General features: G+C 30.7%; 1 protein-coding gene across 2 annotated transcripts; it reads right to left on the bottom strand.

The window, feature by feature from the left end:
• Positions 1 to 7,590: 7,590 nt before the first annotated feature.
• On the bottom strand, positions 7,591 to 12,330 carry LOC145635643 (protein NRT1/ PTR FAMILY 6.2-like). 2 transcript variants are annotated; one of them, XM_081686964.1, is made up of 6 exons: positions 12,175 to 12,330; positions 11,922 to 12,024; positions 11,282 to 11,499; positions 10,633 to 11,174; positions 9,659 to 10,011; positions 7,591 to 8,326 (listed from the first exon to the last, which is right to left on the bottom strand). In XM_081686964.1, the coding sequence occupies exons 1-6, from the start codon at positions 12,175 to 12,177 to the stop codon at positions 7,791 to 7,793; spliced, it is 1,755 nt and encodes a 584-aa protein (XP_081543090.1). In that variant the 5' UTR covers positions 12,178 to 12,330; the 3' UTR covers positions 7,591 to 7,790. The 2 variants fall into 2 exon arrangements, with proteins under 2 accessions (XP_081543090.1, XP_081543089.1); XM_081686963.1 differs by lacking the exon at positions 12,175 to 12,330 and having other exon boundaries at positions 11,922 to 12,033.
• Between the last annotated feature and the right edge of the window lie 8,005 nt (positions 12,331 to 20,335).

Below are 20,335 nucleotides of genomic sequence, written 5' to 3'. Positions count from 1 at the left end.
TATCTACTATTCAGATCTATCTATTGTAATACTTAATTGGATTGCTGTTTCTTCATCTCCTCTATGTTGGTTCTTTTGCGTGCATTTCATTGACAGCTTAGCTGTAATAGGCACGCAATCGTCTCGTTTCCACTTATATTAATATCTTTGTATCGTTTATGATTTTGGCAAGATGCATGTGGAATGTGTTTGGTAAGCTTAGATTTGTCCTTTGTTTTTGAATCTTCTCTTCCATGAGAAGCTAGTGACTGTCTTAACTAAACCAGCTGTAGTCTGTACTCTGTAGTTTTACGACCATGTTGCTCGCATTTTCCGTTTTAACTTAACTATACTCGTGTTAGATCATGGACACTCGACACTTCATTTTGAGCCAAAAGCGCGGAATTTGCTCATAATGACGCTGTCTTCACATGCTTTGCTTGTTAGACCGCATGCCTTGCATTCTCAATCACACTTCTCATGACATTCATTATTTTTTGTCACATTTATTGCCTTTCTTATCTATCTCTTTCTAATTACCTTTTCTCAATCTTGTTATGATTGGTTCTTAAGAAATAATCCATTTTATTATACAAATCATTGAAAGATTGTTGAGTGTTTGACACTTTGTTAATATTTACAAGTTTTTTCTTCATTTAGTTAGTGCTACTATGCTAGAATTGTTAAGTGATTTTTGAGTGATTCTCTGCCTATAGAATGCTGAATTAGGTATGAACGAGTAGAGTTTCAGTAATATGCTTTTTGAGTGCTTAAAGAATTAGTGCTAGGATCACTATACTCTGTTTATGAGTTAAGGTGATTTAAGGTCTTATTCTTTTTTTGGTAGCAAAATTGATTAGGATTGATTGCGAACAATTCCCATTAACTGTGAAGTGTTAGAGGGTTGTTGTGCATTTGATCATCTGTTTAGAGACTATATATCCTCATTTAAAGGAACGGTTTTATGTAAGGGTGTAAATAAGCCGAGACGAGTTGACCTAAGTGTTACGGCTTGTTCATGTTCAAGGTTTCAGTCTCATTCGGATCGATTAAGCCTTAAGGTGAACTCACAGAATCTGTTTAAGATAATTTATTTAGAAATAATTGTCCAAGGTTGACTACTTGACTGATTAAGTTATTGAGCCTAGGTTATTAAAAATATTTTTCTCACCTTTTGTGGCTTTGGATTTTAATTTGTCTAAGCTCATTTAGTCCAAAATAATACAATATGTCAAGTTGGTAATAACTTATTAACAATTTATCAAACATTTTAAACTAAACATTTATACGAATTTTATATACGTCGCTTGTGATTTTAAATTTAATTAGTCGTGCTCGAACTCATATTCTTAATGATCATATCTAATTGAGCATTACCCATAATCTTCAACCTCATATTCTAAATGTGATTTTAAATTTAATTAGTCGTGCTCGAACTCGAGTTATTTACAGGAAAATTGGGCAATGTTGATACTCTTGATAGTGATAATCCAACTAATCCAAGAAGTTTAACGAAATTTGAATGTTCTGCTATATTATACTTCCTCCGTTTCTTTTTACTTGCAACACAGTCTTGTGGCACGTGTTTTGAGGTCGGGTTTATGTAATGTAAACGGATAAATTATTCATTATAATTTTTACAAATGATACTTAACCCTATTCTAATCTTCGTGTAAAAATTATATTGATAAAACCGCTCGTTTATCCTCACTAATCATCTCCTAAAACTGCGTGCCTAAAAGGTGTGTTGCAAGTAAAAGAAAACGGAGGAAGTATAAATATAAGTGAAGACTAGTACTCGTAGTAGTTAACTAAAGACCACGTTCTTAAAAGTCTTGGATAATACCCGTGATATTCTTTTAGTGTTAGGAAAAATCGCAGTCAAAATGAGTTGGTTTCTTTGGCATTTTTAAAGATGTCATATTCACACTAATGAAGAAGTGGAGTTATTGCTAACTCTTCACTCTTGATTGATTTTAATGTTTGGTGTAGTTGACTTGTTGCTTAGTTACTTCACTTTCCACTCCTTAAACTGACAAATGAGTAATGACATTAGAGTCTCTTAAAGACTATAAGTCCCTAACTATTGGATTCTAAAGTGCAAGTAATTCTTTCATTGAGTGGGTGGTAGCATAATAAAAGATTTTTATCTTGGTGATAAAATAAAATGTACAATAACGTTTATAATGAATAGGTTGCACGTCTCAACTTATTCCATTTTAACAATTCATTATATGATTTTGAGTACGTTTTTTTCGAGTTTTTTTATATGTTATATTTTCTAAATTTGTCTCAAGACTAATGCGTTGAATTGACGTTGGTTTATAAAGTAAGTTAACTGAGATAGACGATATAACAATATATGAAAGCTCAAGTTTTTTAAATACAGAACATTTTTGGGCCGATTTCTCCAATGCTGAAGATATGACGAATTTATCATGGTTGGAGATCTCATTAGGGTAAATGTAAATTCATCATTTAGATTGGATTGTTGAGATTGGAATTAAGAGTCTTCTATTATTAGTCTAAAAGTGTTATAATATGTTCTTCCATGTCATAAACTACCTAACACTGTCCAAGTGAGTAGGTTAGAGATCCACCTATCAGCCTTAACCTTCACCTAATATTAAATTCCCTTTATTATTGTTCCTTTTCCAAACCTAAAAGTCTAATTATATAGTCACTTAATTAATGGACTGTCCTTGTTGGGCCTCAGTAGAGTTTGGAGCATCATTATAGCCCAATATATTCTCCAAGCCCAAAAGTTGCAAATTGGGCTTAAAGCTAAAGCCCACTTAGACCATTAGTTAGGTAGCTACAATATTGTATACTCGGATACTCCCAATAGTTGGGAGGTGGGGCCTGACTTTATGAGCTGTCACGTGACCCTCGTTATCATTGCTAAATTTCTACAGTATTTTTTTTTTATAATTTTTTTTAAAAAATTATTATTGTTATTTTTATTTTTTTCAATTTAAGACTGCATTTTCTGTGTGACTGCATTAGTGAAGAGTATGAATATGGGGAGCTTGTTTGCGAAACTTGGTGAAAATAATGTGTAATTAAAAAAAAAAAAACTCGTGGGTTTACATACAGAGTATTTCACATAGAAAATGATATAATGATGGATGATGAGTACATAATTTTATTAGGACATATCACATATGATTAGAGTTATTTTGCATTATGTATTGAAATGATAGAAATTATTCATTCATCCAATTTGTGTCATTAAACGTAAAACCAATTTTAATTAGATTGCGCAAGAATGATGCTTTTTGTTATGACAAACTTTGCTAACATATAGAGGATATGATAAATTGAATAAACTCAATCACTTGATTCATATTGATGATGGCAAAAAAATAATATGCTAGGCATCAAATATATACTAAGCATAAAATATGGTGACTAAATATATCCTATTAATTTCCTAAAATATATCCACCAATAAACTTCATGTACTTTGTTGGTGTAACTTGTTTGAAGTTAGCTGCTTAATATAACTGGATTGTATAATTAAGTTATTATAACTAGTAGATCCAAAGATCATGACATGAATAATATCAGCCTAAGCTAAACCACATATGAAGTCACTGTTTATTTGTATGTGTCAATCTGAAAGAAAAGGTGATGTTCACATATATATCATTATTCATTAATCATTCGCAAGAAAACAACATTCCATAAAAACAAAAGATTTATAAATATTTGTAATTTACGGGGATTACTTGAATACAAAATACAATAAATTTTGGTGATATAAGAAGATATTTGGGCCTTTTAACTAAAGGCCTAATAATTAGCTTTAGGTTCAACTCTAATGTCATAGTTGATATTTCCTCTGTTCCAATATACGTCTCAACTCTAATGTCATAGTTGATATTCCCTTTGTTTCAATATACATGTCTCATAGTCATTTACAGGAGAACTTACATAATTGAAATTGTAAAATGGAAAAAGGAGTGTATGAATGATCAAATTTTCTTATTAAGAATTTAGGTGAGTAAATTGACACATCGAAATCGAAAAGCGTGTCAACTAAATTACAACGGAATTAAAAAGCTCAAATTATTGATCAATCCAATCATATCATATCATATAACTAATATATAAAGCTAAACTTTTAGCCAGGTCACGAGGTAGCGACAATTGGCGTTCTAACTTTTCGCCAAGTGTCGTGTCACGTTGGATAGATTTAAATAGACTTCACAAGATTAAAAAAAAAAAAAAAGTTAGTTTAGAAATCTATTTGGATATAACTTTAGGATAAAATTGTTGGTTTAGAATTTTATTTTCGATAAAATACCAATCTTTCAAATGTAATTCTACAAAATCTAATATATATATATATAAAGGGGAGTTTTTCCCTGAGTTTTTAGAGAGCCACGTATGATTTAATCTTCTTAACGTGCCACGTAGGATTGTAAATTTAAGTTGTAACCAATTAAATAAGAGATTATTAATTTCTTTTACAATTAAATAATTCAAATGCCACGTAAGCAAAATTAGCAAATGAGATTTTAAAGTTTAAATTAATTAAATACAAAATATTATCTTTTGATATTAGGAATTTTATCTAATATTCTAAAACTAATATAATAAATATGAAAAATATTTTTTTAAAAAAAAATACTGACAAACCGTGCATCGCATCTTTTACAATTAAATAATTCAAATGTCACGTAAACAAAATTGACGAATGAGATTTTAAAGTTTAAATTAATTAAATACAAAATATTATCTTTTGAGATTAGGAATTTTATTCTAATATTTTAAAACTAATATAATAACAATTTTAATAACATAAATATGAAAAATATTTTCTTAAAAAAAAAATTACTAACAAACCGTGCATCGCACGGGCTTCATCTAGTTATCATATAAATATATCTTTTATATCATAATATATTTTGGAGCTAAGGGAGTAGTTCAAAGTGTAAAAGTCTATAATCTAATAGAATTTTATTACTATGTAGACCTGTTAATTAGGGTCAGGTCATGAGTCATCTCAGATTGGGTCACTTCAAGTTACTAGTGAAGAAATATTCAACCCTTGCCCAAAGTTTTTGATTCGTGTCAACCCAACGGGTTTTAAACATTTATTTAATTTAATTTATTTTTGCTATTTTTTTATTTTTTAATGTAATTAAATCGAATATTTCCACCAACATTATTATTAGTCATTATATGCCAACTAGATAACAAATCGTCACAAAAGCACGTCAATTACTAACTAATTTTGTATCAATGACCATTTTTAAAATTAGACATCTTTAAATTCAATAAAAAAAACCCGGGCATCGCACGGGCACAAAACTAGTAATAAATTAAGATAAAATTTTAGAATAAGATTATTAGTTTAGAGTTATATTTTCGATAAAATACCAAATACGTAGTAATAAATTTATAATTAGGCCACAAGACAACATCATTTAGCGTTTTAATTTTTCGCCAAGTATCGTACCACGTTGGATAAATATAGATTGACATATTAGCAAAAAGAGTTAATTTAGAATTCTATTTTCAATCAAATTGAATTATAATAGTAGTATAATTTTATCTTAAAAGTCCATAGACTACCCGGGCATCGCTGGGGCACAAAACTAGTTTGATGAAAAAAGCTAATAGCTCATTGCCAAATATAGATGGAGCCCTTTATATATGCACCATCTCACCTTGAAAGCCGCCGGAATTGTTAGGCCTAAAATGACTAAATTTCCTTGAAAATCAGCCTCACAAGTCACACCCACCTTAAAATCATGGTGTACGTCCTACAATATTAATTATATGAGCAGAAATATTTCAATAATGTGCTAGTCCCTTTAATTTTCAACTTCCAAATTTTTGATGTGTCAATTTTTATTGTTTTTGTATAATTGATAGATAGTTTGTTTGGATTGGTCGAATAATATGTGATAAGATATTCTTTTGATTTTATGGAGCCAATAATGTTGGACTTTGATGAAGAATCAATTTAAATAGAGTTTTACAATGAATAAAGACCTCGTGTTTTTATTTGCTATTGTGGATATCATGGTATCCATTCATTGACCTAATAGAATCTTGTAATAATGTACTACTACTTTTTTATCTCAAGAATTCTTTAGTAATTTTATGTGTGAATTGAAGTCGTCGACAAATTAATTACCAGAGCTTATATAGTAGTATGGTTTCAAAAAAAAAAAAAAAAAAACCTTGTCTAGTAGTAAACTTTAATTTATATGAACATATGAATGCGATTCAGGATGAATTGTGCATTCTTATCTTTCTTGTATTTGCTTTAATTTTATTGTTTAGTGTCATGTTAGACGGGATGGGAATGTTGTTGCCTATAATTTAGCTCATCTAATTCCTTTCGGTGTAGAACAAGTATGGGAGAACCATTGTCCACGTGAGGTTTCTCTTTATGTTTTGATGGATAAGTTATCAATATAAGGCCCCGTTGTAAATTGGTAAGGAGAGATTAGATTGAAAACGATACAATATCTACTAAATCTATCTATTTAATCCACATCTAACATATATCATATCAAATTATATCAAATAATCATTGTGTATCATATATTTTATAGGTGTTCATGCCCTCTTTCATAAGTTGTTTCAAATCAAGGAAACATGCACTAGCTTATATGATAGAAATTAATTAAAATGACAGATGAATTGTATTTGAACTGCTAATTAGATTAAAACAATTGCTCTACTGATTAAGGAACACTTGAGCTACATTATTGTAATCCTGATTTTGAATTCCTGCTAGTGGCCTAGTGTGTACATTTTAATAGTTTACTCAGCACATTTCTTGATCATTTGCTGCAGCTGAGTTTAATGCTTGAGAAAGATGGGTCAGGCCAAAAGCCACATGTATCTGTCTGAAGAAAATAAAATGATTTGCAATTAATTGCGAATTATATGGTTTGGGATCAAGCCCACTTGGAGGCTTATCTCGGGTGGATAGAGATTTCCTTATTCTTTCCCCTCACTTTCAAAATCCGACTTGCCAAAAGTTGAATTGGCCTGGGGACATGGATGCATGAGAAGTTGGAATGTTAGGTTAATTGGATCATTCATCTTACTATTATGAATAAAGGTGGACCAAATCAATTACAAGCTAAATAATTACGTGTTCAAGGGGAGGAGGTTTTAGGGTTAGTTCCACATCTTTCGGGTTTTTGTTTTATTTGTAATTATTTCCTTTGGTTTGGCGAAAAGAACTTCTTCAAGTACTTTTAATTTATAAAAAAGACAGATTCATCTATTTAACATGTATACGTGGCTATTTGAAACTATGTGGGAATAGTTGGATTACTTTTTACTTAGTAATCCAACAGATAAAAGTCATTTATATGAGCGAGTCAATTTTTTTACCAGACTGTATCGATGTGTTCTAACCTTCAAGACCGCCTTTATCATCTACTTCACGTAACATATGATATGGTTCACCAATCATGGTCCTATAAGTACATAGTGCTAGTGTAAGGTCCATATTAACTCACCTTTACTAATCACACAAGTATTTTAGGTAAAAAAGAAAGAATGATTGAAATGGATAGATACCTTTGTTACTTTGTATTAGTGGGAGAAGAAAGCCACAAGTATGATTTAGAAAGGTAAGAACCAAGCTTAAAACACACCATTTAATTCATTAATTTTACATTAAACTATACATCAAGGATAATTAAATTTGGAGGTAAAGCATAAGCTTTCAAAAAATTTAACTCCAAAGTATCACATAAAAATACACCCAATGCAAATTTTCACCAAATTCCCTTGATATTAAACTTGCATATATTTTTTCCCACCTTGTTCTCCTAGCATCTTTCCTCAGAACCATATGGTCCATTAGCATTCGATACCCTAATCGAGTTATTCTTTTTAGATGGAGGCTTAAACCATATAGCACAAATCATAAATGCACCAAAGTTAACCAAACTTAGTAGAGTCAACAACCAATAGAAGTAATCAAGCCTTCCATAGTTGATGTCATCGGCTAGCCATCCTTCACTATCGCGAGTAGTGGTTACACCCTTAATGACCGATACTAGGAAGCTGCTAAGGAAGAACCCTAGGGAAAGAGTGGTAAGGAACAAGCCAGTGCTCATAGTTTTCATGCTTTTAGGTGCTTGAGTGATGAAGAAATCGAGTTGTCCGGTGTAGATGAAGGCTTCCCCTGCACCAACTAGGAAGAATTGTGGGATTAAGAAGTACACACTTATAGGAAGTGATTGTGCATCTCTTCCTACTGCTATTGCTACTGATAATCTCTTTCTTTCAGCCAATGCTGCGGCTGCCATTCCTAGTGTTGAGAGGACTAGCCCTATTGATATTCTTTGCAAGCTGCTGAAACCTATACATGCAAAATCATATGAATATAGTTAGTGTTCATGTTGCAATAACGTTGCTTACGTGTGATATTGTAATGTCAGTGGTCGTTTGGTTGAATATAATGAGTAATACTCCATCTTATTATTTACAGACAAACTTGATAACAAATTTCGATCTCCTACTCAGTAAGACATAAAATTCTCTAGAAAGTCGCATTTTTCTTTGTCGCCTAAACAACTTTTCAACACTTTATTAGTATTTTGGGCTAATTCTTTAATTATAGGTCTTTTATTTTCTTTAAAGATTTGGTGAGAAAGAAAATTTATTGGATCAATTATGGATGATGAATTATTTGTGTGATAATTGCATATATTAGCCAACTAATTTTTGGTACCTTGCATCTCATGATATTTATAGATAACCTAAGATAGTGAGATGCATGTGGTCTATTGGGAGAAATAGAGACATAAACATTGTATTGGGATCTACTGTAGATACATATTGTTTTTATGATAATGCAATGCTGCCTTTTTCATTATATTAAGCATTTTAATAAGCTAGTATCTTGTCTTTAGAATTTTAGTATCATATATTTTAATAATTTTCTCGCCACTTTCAATCTAATATATACTCACTAAATACTTAAATAAATCAAGTGTACTCTAAAAACACTTTTAAAGGAGTGTAACATACAACCTCATATTAAACAAACTTTATGATTGATTATTACATATATTGCTTGCCTATCAAATCTCAAAGTCGTTATATATATGCAACAACTAAATAATGAACTTATTTTTACTGATAAAATTATTTTGGTTGGCCTGGCTTGCCACGCATATAGGTTAATCTAGGGTACATGCAAAACACGGAATATGATTTCAGACTCGGGATCATGGCTAGAGACCTTAATGTGTTGTCACAAGATACCAAATCAAGATGATACCAACCCTCCAAAATAAAAAAGTACTGGTATAATTTTAAAGGGGGTTGTCCCAAAGTACTATACACTATCTTTCTTTACACCCTAGCAAGGCCACATAAAAACATTAGGTGTGGTACCCTCTTTTTGGACCACGTACCAACATAATGTATACTAAGATCATGGTAAAAACATGCAAGTAATAAATATCAAAATTCAACCCAAACACATGATACTAATTAAATTTTGAACATTTTTTGTGAGTTATAGGTTAAAAAAAAAACATATGTTCAATCAGGTGAGATTTTGTTAAATTTGTTTTAATGAATACTGGTCAACTTTGATATGAGGTTGTGACTTAGCACGCGTGAAACGTCATATGTTGCAATAATTAAATAACGAAGGAAGAAGTATATGGTGCAATGTATGTACCTGCTTTGCCTTTCCATTTTTTCCAAAATGGTACGATGACACGGTCGTACACTGCTAAACTGAGTAGAATGGCTGCTACAAAGAAGACAGTGAGTGAGCCTGCTGGGATTTGGAAGCTCCCTAGGGATCTTTCCATGGTGAAGGCTTGCTCGACCGAGAATGTGATCATTTGTGCGTATGTTGTCCAAAATATGATGGTTGTTGCCCATACGGGTAGCAACCGTGCCATCATCTTTACTTCTTCTACTTTGGTCACCGAGCATAGCTTCCATGGGTTCGGGGGCATGGGGGCCGAACCACCGGGAATGTTCTCAAAGTCCCCCTCGGCTACTATGGCTGCCTTGTCCAAGCACCTATGTATAAGCATGATGAAAACGTTATTCGTTTAATTTTTACCTTAAGGAAGACACAAAAGTTAAATTAATAAGGGTGACTTTTTTTTCATTTTACTTTGTAACTTATTTATAATAATATATATGTTGACTAAATATTATTCTAGTTAAATAAAATGTTGTGTACATGTACAAGTAGATAGGATAATCCTGAATTGAACTTCAATTATTTAAGAAGAAAGTAATTGCTATTAGTACAAAACCACTATTCAAAAAAATTCTAATGAAAAGTGTAAACCTTTTTTTTTTTTTTTGATCGATATACTCCACTATATATGAAGATCATCATAGTTAATCCTTTAATAAAGATTTAAGTGAAAAGTCTCATCACTAATACTTTTATTGTAAAACCTTCCTTTTGCTTAGTTATGATAAAGTCCGACCAGTAAGAGTGTTTTATCATTGTTAAACCCTTATCCGTATATTTTTATAAAGTCGCAAGGAAATAAAGCTCGAATTTTAGAAGTTGACCCTATATGAACATCTTTAAAGCAAAAATCATTACATCTTTTTTTGGACCTAATATAACCCACATAAAGTAAATAATATTATGAGTAAATTTTGTTTGATTTAGAAACTTACCCAAATTGCTGAGTGTGTGGAACCCTTTGACCTTCAGGAGCATCCTCATACAAGTAATTGACATCATAAGGCAATTGCAACTTAGCCTTTTTAACAGAAGCTGAAATAACTTGGAAAATATGAACAATAGGGCTTCCCATACTCTTTTTGTACCTATATCTTTTTATACCACCCAAAAATATGACTATTGCAACACCCATTGAAACAGAGCAAATTCCATATGCCCAGCTTCTCCCTACCTCATCTTGTATCCACACGAGCACGGTCACGGCCATTAGAGTCCCTAGGCTTATGAAGAAGAAAAATCTACTAAAAAACGCGGTCATTTGAGCCTTTTCCTTCTCGTCTTTCTCATCAAATTGATCACTTCCAAAACCGGATACACTCGATTTTAGACCACCCGTGCCTAGGGCGATCAAGTATAAGGCTAAGTATAGAATTCCCATTTGGAATTCTGTTGCTTTTTGGCAAGGTTCGTTTGAGTCACATGGTGGTGGCCTTAGCTCGGGTAGTTTTGTTGAGATTGCTAGCATTGCTGTCCCCTGAATCATGTATAAGACACGGGTTAGACTTTAGAAGTCGTTATAATTATGATTTTGTCTTGCATTCATAAAATTATTGTAAGGCGTGTTACTTTATTAGTACTTACCAATACTTGTACCACTGCAAAAATTGCAACAGTCTTGAATCTTCCTAGGAAGGAATCAGCCAAAAAGCCGCCGAGCAAGCAGAGGAGGAAGGAAGTTCCCATGAAATCGGTGACAACATTTGCCGAGGTTGAACTAGGTAAATGCATAGTTCCAACAAGGTATGTCACAAGGTTAACTGCTATCCCCATCGTGGAGAGCCTTTCACACATTTCGATGCCTGTTTTTATCATTGCAACATAAGTAAGAGACACTATTAGTATCAGTGTAATCAAATTGGATCCTCATAAGTTACCGTGCAACTTTCTCAAAACCCCTCAGACCGTCTAATTATTAGAGAGAATCTCGGGTCTAGTACATATATGTATAATATCTATTGATGTTTAAAATTGATCAAAATGCTCGAATAGGGTGGGCCAAGTGGTAACCAATGTTCCAATCTTTGAGGGAGTAAAATAAAAAGTTTGTTGATATGAGAATAATTTGGAAGGAATATTTTTAAGGTTACCTTATTTTTTTGTTATTTTGAATATTCTAATGAACTTTTATTTTGCATGAATAACCTACTACTACATGATGCCTAATGAAGCTCATTGCTCAAAATATGCATAAACTCTAGGCTAAAAGAAGGGTAAGACATACCTAGAATAAGAGCAGCAGGCACCCAACCACCGGTTTTCGAGCGGTCTGCAGGGGCACCCTTATAGTCAAGGGCATCAGCAACAGCCCAACTCATCTTTCCATCCTGAGCCATGATGAACAAACAAATATGTTAACGCGATTATTAAGGAAATTAATGTACATACATACCCTATGAGATTTTTATAAAATTGATGAAATATACTTGGAACAATTGAACAAAAATACTTGTATTAAGTATGACAAAAATGCTAACCATTTTTAGAAGCCTTAGAAGAAGCAGCCAAAAAGGAGTTGAAGTTGAGGGAGGCTAATATTTGTTTGTATGAGACAATATTAGATGATTGCTTGAATATGCTTGGACTCACAATAAAGATAGCTTGTGAAGTCTCTCTTATATAGGCAAAGTTTTCTAGGTAATTTATGTTGTAATGAGAAAATAAAAGGAAAGGAAAATAAAATAATATTAATGAAGTGGCCCTCCACTAGTGGTTGACACAAATAACAGCTAGTATTTGGCAGAGAGAGATTAGGCCAATCCCAATTTTGCACCTTCTCATGGGAAAGTTCTAGGGTTACAAAAATGTATTTTATGAATTATTTTGACATCTTTTTTGGGTGTTGTAGTAACACCACCTAACAAGAATAGTCTATCACGTACCCTCTCGCATCTTCTGTGTAGGAGTGGAAGTATAACAATCTATATTGTGATTATTGATTCAGTGTAAGTAACACCACATCAACAATGTTAACTGTAACAGAAAAAAATCTCAAAAGTTAAAAAAAAAAAAAAAAAAAGTGACAAGGTTTTAGTAAAGTAGATCTTGATGTTGTTGTTTGTGGAGGAAGGTAATTTAGGTTGAAAATTAAAAGGTAAAAATGATGAAAAAAGGAATTATATGAAAAAAGAAAAAGAATCTTTAGCAAATAAATTCCAATACTAAATTAATGGTCAATTATTGATGTTGATTTAAAGGTGAATTGAAGGATATATAGTTACTGGACAAGAAGATTGTGAACCCCAGTATATACACACATCGCATCTCCTCTTCTCATTAACTAAGTGCTTTTGATACCCCACCATTCAAACTTCAAATAGCTTTAAAATTTTGGGGTTTTTAGAAGTTGTTATTTTTTGTAAAAATGCTATAGAAAAAATAAATCGGTTTTTAGAAATCATGATAAAAAAGTTAAGACTCTAATTTTAGAAATTTAGAAGAAAAAATTGGGTGGAAAAAATGTCATTCACATGTTATTAAGTTTGGAAGAAATTAGTTTCTATCAGTAAGGTTAGATTGCCATTTGTTAGAAGTGTAGAGTGTTGGATTATACATAGGTGTAAAGTAGGAATAGGAGGCTGATTGTGCTCTTCACATGAAGTGTATTTAAATGTTCAATTCTCTTTAATATGTTGTTGGTTAGTTGTCCATTATACATGTCTTTTGTTTGTAAATTCTTTTTTTTTTTTCATTAATTTTGGTGATGTGCTTTTGTAAAAAAATAAAATAAAATTTGATGATGTATTTTCTTAATTTATTACTCCCTCCGTCTCATATTATATGCCTATTTTTCTCTATAATGGGAGTAATAAATGAAAGAAATAGGCATATGATTAAGGGTTTATTAAAATAATGGAATATGCATGCACGCACCCTACAACCTAGTTTTCCATCATACTCCATGTAATTAAACGTTCTTCAATCTTCACACTTGATATTAGCACGAAAATTAACATGTTAATATAATTAATAAAAAAATTAGAAATTAGAAAGAGAGTGAGAAAACTAAGTGGCATATTTAGAATAGATAGAAGTATTTATTTACTTAAATAAATAAATAAAACCATTAGAGGATCGAATCGAATGGGGATACTTTTGCATTTCCCCTCTCGATCTCCCTCTAATTAATTAGGACAATGCATTTATTGTTATTAATATTATTATTATTATTTTAAAAATAAGGTCATCATGTCCCTTTTAATTAGTTTAATTACTTATTATATATATGAATCTAATACGAGTATGACACTTGAAACTCTTTAAGTTTATTCTATTTTACACATTATACAACTTATTTATAAGATTACCTGAAGTATTCCATATTTCCATATCTATAACATTAGGAAAAAAGTTTAATTTTATACTCTCTCATTACATCCATATAGAAATAAAGTAAAAAAAAAAAAAAAAAAAAAAAAAAAAAAAAAACAAAAACAAAAACAAAAAACAAATAAAAACCAATAATGGAAATAGTCATCCCAAATGAGAGGATATATTCCATAAAAGGGCCTATTAACTTGACAAGCAACTACCCTATTAACTTTGTGATTTTTTTAGGTTTACAATTATTCAAAAGTCCCCTCAATTTAGGGTTATAATAGTGCTACAAAAGTCAACGCACAAAGAGTGATATAACAACTTGCAACCCCTTACTCTCTAGGTTGAAAGCCCACCTTAAATTACAAGAAAAAAGGATCATAATTTTAATCATGTGTTTGAACCCTATCGACTGACTACAACCTAACTATTTTAGCTAGGGTTAGATTCGTTACATACAAACCATACAATTAGATTCCAATTTTGAAATACTAGTGTAAACTATAGAAAGTTGGAAATATATACAGATACTAGTCATATATATTAAGTCTACTTTAAAAAAAAAAAAAAAAAAAAAAACACCATTAAAATTTTGTGTCCATTATTTACTAGTTTTGTCCCCAAAGAATCTTCAATGAATATTATTGATGATTCATGAATGGCATATATAGGGTAGGCATTGTATTTGGACAAGAATGCCACACGTTTTTTTTTATTGGATTGTAGAGCCTATTATTGTTGTAACTACTGTTTGCTTCTCTAATGGATTGGGGTCCTCAACTCCTGATAAGGTCTGTTCATTTTAACTTAATTTCAGTTCAGTTCATTCCAATCAGTTCAGTTCAGCTCCTAATTTCCTTCTCTCATAAATTATTCATTTCAGCTCTATTCAATTCAGTTCAATTCAGCTTCAATTTGTTCAGTTTAGTTTAGTTCAGTTCAGCTCAGTTCAGTAAATGTGAACAGGACCATAGTTTTATGAGGGTAAAGTGTTCCATTTATTTAGGTTTGAAAAGAATGACGTTTAAAGGTTCGAAAAAAAAGGTGTCAAATTTATTTTAAACAGGTAAAATTGACTGTTAATTAGTATAGAGTCAATATGGCTACATATACATATTGTATTTAAAAAAAAAAGTGATAGAGTCACCAATAGCTCGCAATTTCTCATCTCCTCTATTACTAGTCACCACTCAATACTATCCCACTTATACATTCATATGTGCCGCCCTCTAATTTCTCTCTTCTCCCCTCATCCGATGACCTTCTATCGATGCTAACTTGTCATTTTAAAGTTCTCCATGTTATCTCTAGACATCTATTTTCATTTGTAAATGAATATCTAGCTTGAAAGGGAGAGGAGAATTGGATCTTCTCATTCTCATTCTATTGGAAAAAATAGGATGGCTAGATAAGAAAATTCTTCCCTAGCAAGTTCCTTGTTTTGTAATATCAAATATGTACCAAATTTATAAATCATTGGCAAAATTATATTAATCCTTTTCTTAGTTCAAAACGTAAGAACCGTCATTAGTTTGATAAGATTTACGAAATGGACAAGCACCATTGACTATTAGAATGAACTACCAAATTAATATCGTACATTAATTAAGTAGTAGGAATTATATATTGTCATATATTTACGTAGAGCAATTGACTATCTAGTAGGTACGGTAATCATAACCTTTTGGACTTCAATACAAAAGGCTATGGTTGATCCTAGTTTTAACTTGCTAGCTTAGGTATCGAATCATCTGTACACGAGTCTTCTCTTCCATGCAACTAGCTTCAATTTGAATTTCATCCGTCCCATAATACTCTTCTTATTTTTCGTTTTTATCTGTTTAAAAGATTACGGATTAACATTTTAGTATTTCGATATTTAATTAAGTCAGTTAATCTTATAAGGAGGTTAATGTGTACATTTCACTAACAAGCGTAAAGGATGTTGTATTTTATAAATCAATTCGTAATAAAAGGAGTAATTTTTCAATCCTCAACTAATCTATTTAAACGCGGGACAAGTCACACTAAGGGTTTTCAATTAGTAATAAAATGAGTATCAGTAATAGTTTCATTCTTTGTTTTTTGTTTGTTGATTTAAAAATGACATAAAAGGATAATATTAATTATAGACTAAATTAATCTTGGATATCACTCTTCAAAACGTACTTAAACGGCTAACTCATTCGTTGTATTATGAAAGTTGCTGCGTGTAATCAATAACATATAATAGTAGCACCGTACACTTTGATGGGATGCATGGAACGCGTAAGTACATACGTGAAATATTATTAAGGAATATAATTTATCAAAGTTGAGAGCAATGTCAAATCATAGTAATAATTCGGATATACTCCTTTAGTTATTTTAATTTACAAATCTTGAATTAATAATTAATTTAGTACTTACTAAGACTACTAACTCTTAAAGATCTTGTCATACATCTCAACTTCATAATAACCATGCATGAGATTGTAGGTTTTGATTCTGATGAGACCGTAAACCTAAGTGATTCATTTGAAGCAAAGGGTTAGTTTAATTTCCTCATCTTGATTAATTATCTTTTTTCTCCAATCATACATCGCGTGTTTACATTTCCTTATATTATTTGTGCTTCCTTTATTATTTGTGCCTCCTTTTGATCTCGATTAATTATCTTCATTCTTCAATTAGTACTAAGTATTACTACTGAGTACTAATTTAGTTTATAATCTCTTTATTCAGCTAGTCAATCATTAGCTGGTATGTACTTACAATACTAAAAATAAATAACAATTTAAGAGCGATGTGTGATACGCGTCAAAGTGTATATATTAAAGTAGTATATATTCAAATTATATTTCAAATATTACAATATGTATAATATTGTATGTATTGTATACATACAATATGATTTCACATCAATTTGTAACTAAATTGTAATAACTATTTCTGTATCAAAGATGGCTTTACATCCATGAGAGAGAGGTCAGATAGCTTTATTTATTTCCACTATAGTATAACGAATTACTGCGAGACAATCTCATCCATTAGCTTACTCGACGCAAACAGGTAAGCATTGCAAGAGATTGAATTACACCCAATCAAATCAAAATCAATACCGAAAGTGGCTAGGAAACCCTTGGAGCCACAAGCATGATTTTGGTGTCTTATTTCGTAGAAAAGATTTAGAGCTTAGCAACATTCATATCTACAAACACTCACTCAATCAAGCACTATTAGTGGAGCCCAAATTAAAGCAAATAAAGAATATTATGATCGAGATCTTAGAGAGAGAATAATTGAAAGAGATTTATGAACTTATACTTTTTATTTTTTTCTATTTGTTTAGCAATTGATGGGATGAGGAGAATTGAAAAAGATTTCAACAAAAATCATGAACGATGATAGGTCAAATATAGTGGGGTGGGGTCAATTGCATGGAATAATTGCAAGAACTTGAAAGTTGGGAGTAGTTGACATGTATTTGAAGATTTCTAGCCCACATAAATCTTCATCTACTCTTGAGTCTTGACTTATCTCAAATATAATTCAATTTTTGTATGATTATTTTATGTATAGAGAATATTTTTTTTAATCAATCAGGACAAATTGAGGCATGTTAAACTATAGATGGCTTTTTGTTGATATAGTAGTATATTAACCTATTTGTATGTTTTTGAAAAAACAAAATCCTATTTGTACAAAATAGGAAAATGATACTTTTAGCTCAACTATACAGAGTAACCTTCTAGGTTAGAAATATCAAAATTTCTTCCGAAATTTGATTATTTTACCCTTCTTCTTCTTCTTCTTCTTCTTCTTCTTCTTCTTATTATTATTATTATTATTATTATTATTATTATTATTATTATGTTGCAAAGTATTAGTTTAAATTAAGCTACAAGTACATTCTTAGAGTTTAGTATGCATGCGTCTTTCAGGGTTTTGTTCATGTTCAGACTTCTAAGTTTAGAATAATACAAGTTGTTTTATGAGTAAAGTTTCATACGGGGTCTAAAAAGTGATTATTTTTTCGATTACAACCATATGAATTAGATGAGAATTTTTTTCATGGTTATAATTAACAGGTCGATAGACCCCCTCACCGAGCCAATGTTTACCAAAATAAATTTGTGTTTGTGTTTGTGTAAAGGAACTCTATCCATGTGTCCAGCACGTGCAAGGTCAAAGTGATTATCATTAATAAAATTAATTCATTGAAGGAGAGAAGAAAGTGACTACTTTTATCCCCAATCGAATTGGAAAGTGCTTACTTAATAATCAAAACAGGAGCAAGAACAGTTCAACGCATTACAAATTGTTGGGAAAATAATTTCCTACTGTTTAAGATAAGATTGAGATGCATGTATAGTACTATAATTGATACTATGTGTTTTTGTTGATATTATAAATTTCATAATTGATTGAAATCACTACAAAATGCAATAAAGTCTAGTAATAATAAATTATTATATACGAAGTATGTAACAACCTGTGTAGTATATCGACTGATATAATTTTATCCATTAACCTTTTTAAGGATATGTAAATTTTATTTGTTGTGGATAGCAGTATGGAGAGCAATTCAATGCATTACACAATGTTGGAAAAATCTATTATTACTTCATATGTTTATTAATTAGGATAAGGTTTTGCTTGTATTTGTTATTCATCATAAATTTGCACTTGCTTACTCGATTAGGCGATCATTTGGATGGACTTAGGAATAAGAGCTAGCTTAATTAATAAAGTTATTATAGATCGAATTACAATATCCAAGTTACAAAATATATTATGACAAACCGTTATATACTTGTATGTAAAACTCAATAATACAGACTTAGTAATTGGATCAAGGCTAATTTTCGAGTGATTTTTCAACTAAGCTAGTTGACATTCGTTGTATTTACACAATTACACTGTGTAGGTAGATAGCAATCATTTATGAATATCACCTTCTTGCATTCGGGATGTGCCACGATAGATTACAATTGACATGATTGTAAATTTCAAAAAGGAAAAAAGTTTGATATATCAATCAATCGGCGCAGAAAAAAAATCTGATGAATGAAGATTGAGAATGATACGAAGTACTAAGATTATTATGTGCACCGGCCATACTATAATAAGAGAAACAGACAACATAACAAATAGCTTGAATTGATCAAATGAAAGTGCTCCACTCAAATTTATGGAGTAGATTGTATATCATAAAGATGTTCTCCTATTCACTTTTTTTGTCTATGCCCATAACTGACAACCCATTTACTAGGTTCTCATCATTCTTACACATCCAAGTTTTAATGTTCTATACATATTTGAGGATCTTAGTCCTTCCATTCATCTCCTCCTCCTGTCATAGGAGGGGTCTTCCCGTGTACCTTACGTGTAAAAAAAAAAAAAAAAAAAAAAAAAAAAACACACAAATTCTAAACATATTTTAATAATAGGTGGTTTTGAGTTTTGACCATATAAATTATAAAATAATTACATATCAATCAATAACTATATACTAAAAGTCACACCAGCAATGATACGTGTCATTTTCTTGTGTGTCCTTAGTTTTTTTTTTTTTTTTTTTTTTTTTTTTTTTTTTTGTTTTAAAAAAAATATTTTAAAATAAAATCATTTACATATATAGAGTATAACAAAAGATTTGATGCATCTTTCAAAAAAAAAAAACACATGAACAACTATAAACTTAAGATTTTTTTTTTTTTTTTATCATATTTGTGACATATATAGAGTATTTGTTTTAGGAAAGACACATTATATATGTATGTATTATATATGTCTTATGTAGTACGTACTACGTTTATTATAGCAAGATTATATATATTTTCTTGATTTAATTTTTTATTTTATTTTTTATTATGTAATAGATACTTCAATAATGAAATGCACATATTAAATCAACTAATGAAACTTTTGTTAATTCCTTGAATAATTCATGATAATTATATTAATCAATTAATACTCTACTATAAACTACAAATATTTCAATAAAACTTAACAAGATCAACGCATGTTGATTATTATTATTAGTGTGATTTTTTCTTGCCAATTTTTGTTCCATTCAATTGATATGAATATAACATACGAAAGTAACTTTTTTTTTTAAAAAAAAAAAAATAGTGTTAGTTTAAAATATAGTTATTAAAAAGTACCGTGCATGGCACGGGAGCTTACCTAGTACTATGTAATATTATATCTGCTTGAAAATAAATACTCTTTAGTTAGTCTCTTTATTTTAGTTTACTTGACTCATGAGCATTTGTTAAGGGTTTTATACAATTGAAAAGGTAGGAGGAGAAAAAAGAGTAGGTGGGTGAATTAGAG

This window comes from Chenopodium album, chromosome 6, assembly GCF_948465745.1.
Source record: "Chenopodium album chromosome 6, dcCheAlbu1.1, whole genome shotgun sequence".
In the NCBI taxonomy this organism is placed as follows: domain Eukaryota; kingdom Viridiplantae; phylum Streptophyta; class Magnoliopsida; order Caryophyllales; family Amaranthaceae; genus Chenopodium; species Chenopodium album.
Note: the sequence above shows the minus strand (reverse complement) of the source record. Positions and strands in the feature narration are given on the sequence as shown.